General features: G+C 51.7%; 1 protein-coding gene across 1 annotated transcript; it reads left to right on the plus strand.

Annotated features, from left to right (window-relative positions):
* Positions 1–6,578: 6,578 nt before the first annotated feature.
* LOC104559457 (uncharacterized) lies at positions 6,579–8,774 on the plus strand. Its single transcript, XM_062003004.1, has 3 exons — positions 6,579–6,719; positions 7,742–7,855; positions 8,664–8,774. The coding sequence occupies exons 1-3, from the start codon at positions 6,579–6,581 to the stop codon at positions 8,772–8,774; spliced, it is 366 nt and encodes a 121-aa protein (XP_061858988.1).
* The last annotated feature ends 4,519 nt before the right edge of the window (positions 8,775–13,293 follow it).

A 13,293-nucleotide genomic window follows, 5' to 3' on the forward strand; every position in this document is an offset into this window, starting at 1 on the left:
TCCTGTACTGCCTGTTTATTTTAGCATGACACATACATCCCAGCTCATGAAGAATTACATTATCTTCAGAAGCAACTCCCCAGCCTCTGTGAATTCTGTGCTTGTTTTCCCCCATGTTAAAGCCATGGTCTGCGATTCTTCTAGAAAGTAGCTTGGGCACATTTTTGCCTAAATCAGCCTTTCTCAGTTCCTCAGCTGCAAAGTTTGTACACACACACACTTTGAGGATTAACATTTTTGCCAGAACTTGGAAAAAACACAGAAAATGTGGTGGGAAACTAACCACTCCTATATCAAGTGTCAGTATTAAAATGACAACTGATGGGGCTTCTTCCCACACCTTTCCTTTGAGTGATCCATAGAGCCTATGTAGGTAAGAGCTTGGGGAAGAGACTCCACCAGCCCCGTGGTTTTGATATGGGCTGGGAAACAAAAAGAATGTGCTCATGTGAATTGAGTGTAGGGAAAACTTTAAACACTTTGATGATCGTCAGCTGCCCGTGGGCACCGCAGGGAGAGCAAGGCCGGGCTTTCTGCCGCCTCTCCTGCTGCACCCACAGGAAGCAGGGCTGCTGCCGATGGGCCCGTCAGCCGCCCCCGGCTACGCGTCAAGGGCATCCCTGCTCCACCGCGGCTTCCTGCCTCGCCACACGGCTCGGCCCAGCGCAGCACCTGCCAGCTCAGTCGGGTTCAGCCTGCCCTCCGGCCTGAAGGTGCGGAGCAGAACAGGGAGGGATAGGACTTGTCATACGCTACACAGTGCTCAATGCCGTCCGTAGTGCAGAACCAAGCAGAGATGTTTTGAGCAGAGATTCATTGCACTCACTGGGCAGGTGGCAAAGCCTCGCAGAAAGTGGCTCTCCATTGCCGTGTTGATTGGAGCTGAGGCTGACGGCCTCCACAGGAGAGCAGTTCTGCAGCACCCGTCCTGCACAGCCACACGCACACCTGCACAGGGAAGGCATGGCCAGAGGCAGGCATTTGTTATGGTTTGAGACCCAAAAAGAACAACTGGAAATAATTTTTAATGCTTTCTCAGAACTGCCAATGAGTTTGATTGCAGTGGGCTCAAGAGCCAAGAATCTGGCAGTTGCCTGGGACAGCAATGTCACAGCACTCCTCCGAGAGCACCCAATGCCTCCTATGCCAGTGTGGGCACTGCTGGCAGGTCAGCCCGGGGCAGGGAGAGTGGGGCATGGGGCTGGTGTCAGCCCCGTGAGTGTGTTTGGAGCCAGGAGTGAGGTAGACGTGGGGCTCTAGAGTGCAAAGTGCAAGCAAGCAACATTCCTCCTCCTCCATACCACATCGCTGGTTCTTCAGTAACAGAACTTACGTTAGGTTTATCTTCACTTACTAAGCATGGTGGCAACTACTGTGATTAAGAAAAAATACAGAGAGACCTGAAAGACAGCCCTGTTGGACAGTGTTGTTGCTGATGGGAATTATTATAGCAGTGGAAACCCAATACTTTGATTTTCTGGTGCTTCCTTCACTGTTCCTTATGCAGTACCACACCATGCTGTCTGCTCACAGGCAGCTGCCACAGACACTCTGCCCAAGTGCAGCAGCTGTTTAAAACTTCAGAGAGGGATTTTTTTTAATTACTATTTTTCCAATCAAAACTGCCTGCCTTAAATAAAAAGTGACATAGCCCAATGTAACTTGCTGTTTCCAGGAGCACCTTCTCCATAAAGTGTCTAATGGCAGAGGTCTGTTTTTCCTCCTGCATGCCATATTTTAGGCAAAACGCTTTAGCATGCCACCAAAATTAAAACAACAAACAGAGGTGATTATCTAGAAATAAACACCACAAACGTATGAATACAGATGATACCTTCAAAAGCTTAATCATTTAGTCTCTCTACATAACTTTGTTAGCATTTAAATGTCACACTAAATATCATTTCTAATCTATTTCATGATGAGTTTGTTTACTAGCCACCCGGGGCGAGCTGCCAGGAGCCAGCACTTACTGTCTACTTACTGCAAGATTACACCTTCGGGAAATGTGACGTAGTTTGTAAATTCTCCTTCATCCAGCTTCATCCGTCTCCCTGTAAGTTGGTTGATGTAGAAAAGAAAAAATGAGTTGCGGTGGGGCAAAGAAAATGAGTCGCAGCTCTCCCTCCAGCCACAGCAGCCCAGGCTGGCTCCAGGCCTGCTGGGCACAGGGCCTGAAACACTCACAGTTTGTAAACTCAACCACTGATCCAAGAGATATTGCATGTGCTGATGCTAGACATTACAGGGTGACCCACATTTGGAGGGTTTTTTTAATGGTATAAAATTATTTAACCTCTCCATCAGCTTCTGAAAGTAGCACATGCGAGCAAACAGCCTGGAAAAAAGATGTTGTGGCTTTTTCCATGAGGATTTCATCGAAGGCAAAGCTGAAACAGTGTTGGAAACAAGGAAATGGTTAGTAGGGTTGTCCAAAATCGAGCCCTTAGAAATGATAGGCCTTAAGTTGCAATTAAAGCATCCGCTGGACCTTATGAGTTCTGGCATTTGTTTCTTGATGCCATGATCCCATCCTGTCCCATCACAAAACCTACGACTCAGTGCAGCTGGGGCTGGTCTGCTGAAGTGAGCTGTGAGGGAGGCAGAGTTGCCAGGGTCGAGATGGCCCAAGGCAGTGGGTTCTCTCCCTGCCAGGGCCCTTGCTCCGTCCTGAGCTGGGCTTGGCCAAATGCAGCTGTGGGAAACCTCCTGCTCCCCAGTGCTGAGCCAGCACTGACTGCTTAAGTGGGAAAGCACAAATCCAGCCCATCTAAATGTATGGACTGCAGTTCCTCTCTTTCCCACCAAGCCAGGGAGGTGAAGGGGATGCTGCCACAGACCTGTAGCCCCTGTAGATCTGACTCAGCCTTTGGCCATACCTGTTTCTTACCATCGATTCCATCCATGGCCACCGCTGCCAGCTGGTGCCACTGCTGGCCACAGCCTACCTCACTGCTCTTTGTTTGTGTCATGATTGTGGGCAATCGATTTTGGCTCCCCTGATGGAAAAAAAAAAGATAGAAAAGGCCATGGCTTTGTACACAGAACAGAGCAGAATTTCTGGGTCTGGCTGCACAGAGGGGCTCCTCAGCTGGTCCTTCTTTTCTGGTGTCATCATCAGGAGACACAGCTATGGAAAGGCCCAACTGGCACCTTCACACACACACCCACTGGCTGCACCCCTCCAGCCTCTCCTCCACTCTGGGGCAAGGGGATCCTGATGGGGAAAACTGCAACACCAAAACTAACCACTTGGATCATTTTTCTGAATTGTTTGCGGACAAAGTTGGGGTGGCTTAAACCAGGCATGAAAAACATAGGGAGCACAGCTCCCCCAGTGCTCGGCTCCAGGGACCCAGATGCCTTCTGCCTCTGGCCACAGCTGGAAGCCATCCCAGCCCATCCATGCTGAGGTGGCCCAGCTTGGGCTGGCGCACAGATCTGGGCTCGTGTCTCGCTGCCAGCGTTGGGTTCTGCACAGGCACAACTTCCCTATGTTATTTCACAATCACTGCTGGATTTGATGCTGAGTGAGCTGAAGATGCTCAGAAGGAGCTGTAATGGTTCCCTTCAGGCCATCATGCTCCCAAAGGGCCACCATTCTCTCTCACCCAAGCCCCCAGCTCAAGGCCATTTCTCAGAACTGGGCTTCACTCTGTAGCTATCGTTTTCCACCCACACCAGCTGAATTGATACGTCAGCTTTTCCCATTATCAGGTTCACGTTACCGTATTGATAGTCTGAGGGAATGATTTTATCTGCCTTTGGGGGAGGTGACACATGCTCTCCATGCAGGGTTTACAGATGGGGGGTGTTCCCAGTCAAGTGGCTTCCACTCCCCCCCACAGCCCCCCATGGCCCCACCAGCCCCTCGGGACCACCGCACCGCTGCCAGGCACGGGGGACAGGGGCGACCACAGACATCTTCCCTAAGGTCATGGAGCATCCTGCTCATGCAGCTTGGCTCAAAGGTCCCAGGGACACTGGATTTGAAGTTGACAGACACACACAATCCCAGAATGATGAGGGTTGGAAGGGACCTCTACAGCTCCTCCAGCCCAGCTGCCTGCTAAAACAGGTTCCCCTCAATCAGAGGGCACAGAGGCATGTCCAGATAGGTTTAGAAACCTCCAGAGAAGAGTCTACACAACCTTCCTGGGCAGCCTGTGCCAGGGCTCCCTCACCCTCACAGCAAAGAAGTTTCTCCTCATGTTCCAGTGAAACTCCCTGTGTTTCAGCTTGTGCCTGTTACCCTTTGATCTGTCATTGGGCACTACAGAAAAAAAGACTGGCCCTATCCTCTCAACACCCATCCTTTAGGTATTTATCAGCATTGATAAGGTCCCCTCTCAGCCTTCTCTTCCCAAGGCTTACCAGCCCCAGCTCTCAGCCTGCACTGTGCTGTGGCCACACAGCAGCTCCTGCACCTTCCTCCTGGTACCTGCAGGCTCCCAGCTAGCTCTGACTCAGCCATTCCATTTGTCAGGAAATGACTGGGAATCATCATCATCATATCTATTTTTTTTCTTTTTTTCCCCAGTGAAATCATTTGTTTCAGTCTAATGTAAGCAGTGGAGTGCTTCAGGGCAGCCCTGCCATGTAGTGTTGTGTCTTCCAGTACAGAAGGAAGGGGTTCAGTGCTTCCTCAGGCTGTGCAGCACCTTGACTTTACTGAATTATCTGTTTTTTTAAAAAAAGGTTTAAACTTACTTGTAAATTTCGACATTCATTTGGAAAATGTAGAAACATTTGTTTACAAGCCTCTAACCAGATAGAAGGTGACATCTGGGGCTCCCCTGCATGGGGTTTGCCCGAGCCAGGGCAGAGCCACGAGGCGCCACTGGCCCCAAGCCGCTTCACCAGTGCTGGCAGCAGTGCTTGGAGAAAGGCAGAGTTTGGGGGAAAAAAATGAGCCATTTTGGCAAGTCAACTTTCTTCCCCATGAAATTCCCATTAACAATGCAGTTCAGCCATGACGAGAAATAACCATGGGTTCATGTCTGCTCTTCTGCTCAAAGATGTGGTGGTTTGGATCCCAGAGTGACTGCTGGTTTCCCAACGTCCCTGGCATGGGATGGCACTGGGGAGACGCAGCACAGTGTGAGATGGCATGGGGTCGTGTGGGATGGTGTGGGACGGTGTGAGATGTTGTAGCCATGAGCATGGCACCGTGTGAGGCTGACGGGCACCATGCCAAGCCAGGCACTGCTTGGGATGTGCTACAGAGCTGAGCAAGTCCTACTTAAAACCCAAACACCCACACGCCAGAAACCCCCCTCAGCTGCGTCTTCCTTTACATGCAAGAGCATTTTCTTGTTTCTTTGCAGATGCTTAACATCTTGATAAAAGCTTTGAGGTTTTCTTTTCTTTCAAATCTGATTTGGGCTACTTCAGCTTGCTGGAGCTGTTGGCATTATGGTCAAACAATGTTTTCTGTCACAGAGCTCAGCTGCTCCTCTCTGACAGAAGCTACACTCCCTTTTCCAAAGTGGAAATTCAATAATTGGGAATTGTCACCATCCTTTTTCTTTTTTGTTCCAGGAAAACCAGTTTTGTCAGGCTAATATAAGCAATGAAGGGGGTTGCTCCAGGGCAGTGATGCCCCTTCCCACCAGTGACGGCCGAGCTGTAGCACAGGGCTCTGTGGTCCCGACATGTCCTGGATATGTCCCCAAGGCCAGCACTGAGGAGAAGGGGCTACATGGGAGGAGGGGTCCTGCACATCAGCAAGCAGTTGGGATGCCCCAGAAAGCAACACAGGCACTGGGGTGCTGCCACTCGCACCCCACCAAGGTGTCCCTGGGGTGAAGGGTACCAGGCCCTGTGTGGGCCACAGAGTTGCATGGCCTGGTTGCAAATCTGCTTTTGGTCACTTTGGCTCCTGAGTTTGTGATCTGAGGGTAACCCTGATGTCTGAGCTGCAGCCAGAGCCCCTGGGTACAAGCCTGCCCGGAAACTTGGCTGGTCTGGCAACACAGCAGGGAGACACCTCCAAAGTCAAAGAGACATGTACTGCCATCCCCCAAGGGACATCGCCACCCAGGGCAGGAGCCTGGCAGGAGTCCAGCCATGCACATCCCAGAGCAGGTCCTTCTGCCTGTCTTTTCCATTATGGAGACAAGGAAAGCTTCAGGAGATACTTCTCTGTGTAGAAGACCATGGCTTGACTTCACCTGAGCCTTGCCAGGTTAAGTCGTCAACGTGGTCATGGTTTTCCATATGCTGCACCTTACAAACACACTCAATAGTAAATAGATCCTCAAACATCAAAGAGAAATTCTCAGCTTCTCATCCCAATATCTCTCCATCTATCAATTAGGAGATAAAAATCTGCATGGTAGCTGAATAGCAGATAACGGTTAAAGTCTTCGCTGTCATTACATAATGCCCCTTTGGGGCGGATGTCACTTCCCACTGCCTCGCCTGATCAACACAGGAAGACACCTATATTTGGTAGTCAATGGAGACTCCCATCCTTCTTTGCACTATAAAAATGGTGCTCTGCCAAGCAGTGAGGCAGAGGCACCCCGGCCAGGCAGCCCAGGCAGTACGGGAAGCGCTCGGACGGCAGCGACAGGATGTTCCCCTCACTGAAGGCAGCTTTCGCGCTCCTCTCCCTGCTCGAGCTCGCCTGCCCTGTACCACTGGTGACGACCCCTGCCAAACTAAAGCTGTCCGAGATCACCCACCGCATCCAGCAGCTCAACTCAGGAGTGCAGGTAAATGCCACTACACCTCCCGATTCTGCTCTGCTTACAGACCGGAGGAGCATTATTGATGATGATGTTCCTCAGTGCTTTGGGCACCCCAGCCTGTGTCAGCCTAGACTTTGGGTGCTCAGCATTTGACTTGGTGGTACAAGAGGCTTCTAGGGTCAGGTAGGGTGAAGTTTTCCACTTGACATTGGGCACATTGGAGAGAAAAATGCTGAGGAACAAAACAACTTCCCTCAAAGCTCCCTGTCCAACACAGAGCTGTGGCAGGGTGACAGGGGCAGCTCAGTGCCAGGAACACTGTACGAGCTGCAGAAGGGTCTCTGATCTGCACTGGTCCATACCACCTGCTGAGCACTCCAGGACTCTCTTGCCCTTTCCAAAATAGCTGCTTACAAGTGCTGTGCAAACCTGACTCCCATCTACCCAGGAGACTATTTTGAAAATATCTGCTGAAAGATGGATCTCAGTTGTGCATCTGCGCCATGTCCCACCAGAGAGGGACGGGGACACAATGCCTCGTCCTGGGGGAGGGCACAGCTGGCAGCTCCTCGAGATTGGTCTCACAATGACAGCATCATAGTGACAGCTCTCTCTTGTGTCACCTCTCCAGGTCCCCTGCAATGACACCCGAGTGGCACAGGTCGCCTTCACGGACCGAAAGGTAAAAGTTGCTGGAGCAAAAGGTGGAAGCGTTTCTAACACACAGACACAGCCAATGCCTTCCTCGCACCGTGCACAGCCCACGGGTGGCTTTATTAGTCACTGAGCTGCTCAAGTATCAGTGGCTGGGGGCAAGCACAGGGCTGGATGCCCTCCAGAGCCTCTGCCCTGCAGCTGCCCCAGCCCCAGTCCCCGAGTAAAGCCCAGGGCCCGAGGCACCGGGAAGGGCAGCAATTGCAGCCGTAAAATGAAAGCAGTTTAGGAAGCCACCATGAAACCTCCCACCTGTCATGGACACCTTGATAAGCAGCATCAACTTAAATCAACTACATAGCTCTAATGACGTTTCCCCACCATGTTCACAGCTGTCAGAACAGGAGCTGCTGTGCCAGGCTGCCATGGCGCTCACCAAAATCACCAGGTGCAAGAAAGACTACGAGCCGCTCATCATCAACCTGCAAAAGCTGCACAGCAAGAGGGTAAGCAGGAGCTGCAGCCACGCTGCTCATCAACCACTCCGCAGCTACGGCCCCTGGTGTGGCCATGCCCCCTGTGCTGTACTACAGCACTGAACATGAGCTCAGCTCAGTGCTAGTCTGCCAGATCTGCCCACGGTGTTTGTTACCTTGCACAGGGCCAGACCTGGGCATTGCAGACCTGAGCAATGCTGCAGGATAATTTGCCTCAATGGGAAGAAGGTGAGTGTCCCCATCAGCCTCAGCCACTGTGGGCCAGTGGCCATGGGGGCCATATCACTGGGCAGAGGAGCCAGGTGCTTGTCCTGAGCAAAGGACAGATTCCCAGCCTCCCGGGGCAGCATCCTCACAACTCTGAATCATAGAATCATAGAATGGTAGGGGTTGGAAGGGACCTTTAGAGATCATCTAGTCCAACCTCCCTGCAGATGCTGGTCCACCTAGATCAGGTTGCATAGGAACATGTCCAGGCGGGTCTTGAAGACCTCCAAGGAAGGAGACTCCACAACCCCTCTGGGCAGCCTGTGCCAGGGCTCCCTCACCTGAACAGTGAAATAGTTTCTTCTTATATTTAAGTGGAACTTTTTGTGTTCCAGCTTCATCCCATTACCCCTTGTCCTGTTGCTAGCTACTATAGAAAAAAGGGATGCCCCAACCTCCTGACACCCACCCTTTAGACAAATTGCTGAATTATTTATATGGAGATAGAAGCAATGGAAACAAACCATCTGCTTGGGCTGCTGGCCTGGCTAAATCCTGCTGCTAAATCCCACTGCCAGCTCTAATGCACTTCACATTTTTCCTTCCCCAGAACTGTTCCCTGAGCAATGAAAACGAGATCTATCTGCGCAACTTCTTGCCGGAGCTGGGGAACTTCACCCAGGGGATGTACAGGCGCCTGGCCACACGCGCTGCACACTGAGACAGGCACCGCTCCAGCAGCACCGCCGCCAGCCCCGCGCCCAGGGATCCTACTTCTGGTAGCTCTTCAATAGGTTTTGCAGTGTTTGTTTGCTCCTCCTTGCATGCACTTCCTCAGCTCTGTCCCAGCCCTCCTAAACCCAATGCAACCCTAACAACAGGTCTCCGCAGGTGTGCCAGGCACCACGATGGGAATCATCCCTTCCTGGTCAGTGCCTGGCAGCTCCCGAGCTTCCCACCCAACTGCCCTATCTAAGACATTACTCAGCCTTTGCACAAGTGGGAGAGGCCTCATCTGGACAAGGCTGCCCTTAGTTCTCCCTTGCAGCCCTGCGGCTCTTCCCGCCGGCAGCAGGCACGACGCAACCTCCGAGGAGGGCCGTGGCCCCCAGGGAGACCCCCAGGGAGGGCCTGCTGGACGGGAGGAGCAGAGCATCATGTCTGGATGGAGGAGTCTGAGCTTTTAACTCGTTCACCTCCTGCAACGCCTACCAAAACCAAAACCAAATTATCTGCTTCCTGTTCCTCTTAGTTAAGGGAGGCTTCCTCACAAACATCTCCTCTCCCTAAAGAGATTGAAATCTAGGCTGAAATGATGCATTTTTCACTAATGAGTTACTACAGCAGCTCTGGGGATGACTCTCCATGGGTGCTGCGTCGGGAGCAGAAGCCGGGAGGGGAAGCGGCGGCGGGAGGGGGCTGAGGCTGCCTCCCATCAGCCAGACCTGTCACCCTCACCTTCAACATGTCCTTTACCTTGGCTTTTAACTTATTAAGTAGTGAAGACCAGGAGAGTCTGTAGGATAACTCTGGGTCTAATAGGTGCTCATTGGCATCAGACTCTTGGAGTTTATTTATTATTCTATTTTATTTAAATAATTTATTTTTATACCATGTAACCTAAAGATTCAAGACCACAGTGTCCTAGCTGTTGAAAGCTTCTTCGCTTGGAACCCAAAACAAAAGGGAAAAGCCAGTATTCGTGTGTTTTAACTTATATAAGAGAAGTTCTGTGGAATACTGTCATATTTGAAATACTGCTACCTCATTCTTAGGGACTGTCACTGCCTAATTGCCTTTCCAGGACAACAAAGGAATGTGTGCTGAGTTGTAATTTATTGTTCAACCCTCTATTTAAAATATTTGTATCACGACAGAGTTAATATATTCAAACCACCATGTATTTTGATGTCTTTTTGTTTGTTTGTTTTCATCTCAACTTTGCACTGATGTTATAAAAGTGTCTCAGGGCTCAAGCAATAAACTACCGACTATCAAACTCTTGGTACCAATGGTCTATGCAGTCGATTACCCTCTTCTTACCTTCAGTTAATGAAGAGCATCAAGGGGTGCTGCCTCCTTGGTCAGTCACCCTGGGAGAGTGAGGTGGAGATGGCTGGAATTTTTGAGGCAGTATACAGCAAATCTACTCAAGTTGGCCATTGAGAGCAAGTTCCAAGGGCACCTCTGAGTCTACTCAGTGTCATGAAACACGGGGTGAAGGGAAGAGTTGGAGGAGTGGGGATGAGAGCCCTTGTTTAGGAAGAGGATCTTGTGTGTGGGGTCGTGATGAAGGGGAGCACGTTGGGGTGCAGAGCATGGCTGGGGGCAGGTCTGAAGTGGTACCTAGCAGGTGGGAGAGCAGTGCTGTGGCAGGGAAGGGCATGAGTGGCCCCCGGGCTGGGGAAGAGACAGGCACGGCTCAGAGGATGAGTCTCATGGCACTGGGCAGACAATGGAGTGAGAGCAGCCCTGAGGAGGAGAACTTGGGAGTATTGGTTGGTGAGAAGCTCAACATGACCCAGCAACATACGTTTGCAGCTCAGAAAGCTAACCATACCCTGGGCTGTGTTGGCAGCAGTGTGGCCAGCATGTCAAGGGAGGGGATTCTGCTCCTCTGCTCTGCTCTGGTGAGACCCCTCTGCAGTGCTGCCTCCAGCTTAGCTGGGGACACCATCAGCAGAACCTAGAGCTGCTGGAGCAAGTTCAGAGGAAGCCACAGAGATGGTCTGAAGGCTGGAGCCCCTTTCCTCTGGAGACAGGCTAAAAGTTAGGGCTGTTCAGTATGAAAAAGAGAAGGTTCCTGAGATACCTTTCAGCAGCCTCCAGTTGCTAAAGTGGCCAACAAGAACAGTGGAGAGGGACTTTTTACACAAGCATGTCACAATAGGACAAGGAATAATGGCTCCAGACTGAAAGAGGTGAGATTCAGATGAGATGTTAGGAAGAAGTTCTTCCCTGTGAGTGTGGTGATGCCCCAGCACAGGTTGCTCAGAGAGGCTGTGGCTGCCCCATCCCTGGAAGGGTTCAAGGGCAGATTGGATGGGGCTTGAAGCAGTCTGGTCTACTGGAAGGTGTTCTGGCCCATGGCAGGAGATGAGATGATCTTTAAGGTCCCTTCCAGTCCAAACCAGTCCGTGGCTTTATGACAAGTGCTTGCTTGGGTACAATGGGTAGAAAATAAATAGGAAAAATGCTGTTAGAAATTGGTATAGATGCAGAAGATTGCTATAAATGCATGTGATAAGGCATTAGCTGCAGCCTTTGGGTTTGCTCTGGATAGACCCCAGCATTATTAGCACCAGCTCCAAACATGGTGGGCAACAGAAATGCACAAAAACTGCACGTCCCTGCCACTGTCAGCCAAAATTCAGCCTGGCAGGGACCTCCAGGCAAACCCTCATGGCCTTTTCTCAGTAGCAGTCCTGGAATCCCTGGGTCAAGGAAAGAGGATGAAGGCTGAGCCATGGTCTTCAGTTCTGTTCTGGTTTAGCAAGGAGCAGCTTTTGGCTTAGTAACAGGGGGAGTGGGTTGCAGTGAAGACTCAGTAAAGAGTTTGCAGACTCTCCCCCGGCTCCTGGGTTCAGACCCACCTCCGGCCCGGCTGGGCCAATCTGGCACCTCTGCCATCACTATTTAGGGGACAGGAATTTGAAATGCTGGCAGGAGGTGTAAGAGTGATACAAGATGGAGGCGACCACATGGGCCCTTCACCCAGAGAAGGAGGAAGGAAGGAGGAGCACCAGACCAAAGACCCCTCTGCAAGCCGTGGTGAGAATACAAGCTGTGCCCCTGCAACCTATGGAGATCCGTGGCAGGACCGAGAGCCACCAGCAGCTCCATGTGAGTGAGCCCGGACGGGCGAGGGACTGTGTGGGGAGACGGCCATGGCCCAGGCCGTGCTGGAGAGCCTGCACGCCGCAGAGCAGCCCCACACGAGAGGCAGAGAGGAGCTGCAGCCTTTGGAATAAGTGCACGTCGGAGCAGCCCGTGCAGGGCTGCCATGTGTGTGAGTTACCCCACGGACTCGCAGGGAGGTAACCTGGTTCACCCATCCTGAGGAGGAACAAACTGTAGAAGCTATCAGGAACAGACTAACTGACCGCCCCCCCCCGCCCCAAACCATTCAAGGGGGGACAAGGTAAAAACCCCGGGATCAGGGCTCTGAGCCTGGGAAGAGGGGAGATGTGGCAAGAAGGTGTTCTTAAAAAGGCTGGTTGGACTCTTCATTGATGTATTACTCTGGGTTGTTTCATTTTGGTTATGTTTTGAGTTTTGGGGGTATATTTTAGTTGATGTTGCATTAAATTATTTTCTGTTTTCTTCCCCAAGCCGAGTGGCCTGGTCTGTTTTGTCCTGAACCTTAAGCGGCAATTAAGCCCTCCCTGCCCTTGAGCAATTCTCAGCCTCTTCGGTACTCGAGGTCTTTGTTCCCTGATGGGCCTAAACCAAGACAAGTGGAATCCTGAGCTGAGTGGCTGCAGGGATGCCAACAAGTGGAATCCTGAGCTGAGTGGCTGCAGGGATACCAACAAGTGGAATCCTGAGCTGAGTGGCTGCAGGGATGCCCGTGCTCGGAGTCCAGGCAGGATCCTCATGTGACGGGGAGATGCATCAAACCACAGAGCACAAGGGGGAGAATAGCAGTGGAGGAAACCTGAGTAAACATCTCTGAACCAAGAACCTTCCTTTGGTAGGGAAAATGGCAGCAGGTTCATCCCCTGAATGATGGTTGGGATGAAGGTGCTGCTGAAATGACCCTCTCGCCTGCATGGGCAGAGATGGGACCTGCCCTGGGCCAGCCCACCCCAGCGAGCGACGGGGCCATCATTGTCACCTGTCACATCCCACCCTTGGAAAAGGACATGGGAATTTGTTCTTGCACTGGTGACTCTCCCATCACACAGTGATGCAGTTTTCCACCATGATTCAGCCCGAGTAGCTCAAAGGTTACATTTTTCAGTTAATTTAGCATTTTCTGCTCATTTACTCCAGCTTCAGAGCTTTCCACCACGAAACTACAGCGTGTGAGGGACAGGACCACCACCTCCAATCTCTTCTCCAGCACTGCTTTCAGGCAGAGAGCTGCCCCACTGCCATCTGTCCCAGACCAGTGAGGTGGCTCCAGGCCTCCCAGTGAGGAGCTTGGCCCTATGGTCACCACTTGCAGCCAACTGCAGCTGCTGTCGTGCAGCCCCACAACCACTGCCATGCAGCCACCTGCAGCCACCGCAGTGCAG

Source organism: Colius striatus, chromosome 9 (assembly GCF_028858725.1).
Source record: "Colius striatus isolate bColStr4 chromosome 9, bColStr4.1.hap1, whole genome shotgun sequence".
Classification (NCBI taxonomy): Eukaryota; Metazoa; Chordata; class Aves; order Coliiformes; family Coliidae; genus Colius; species Colius striatus.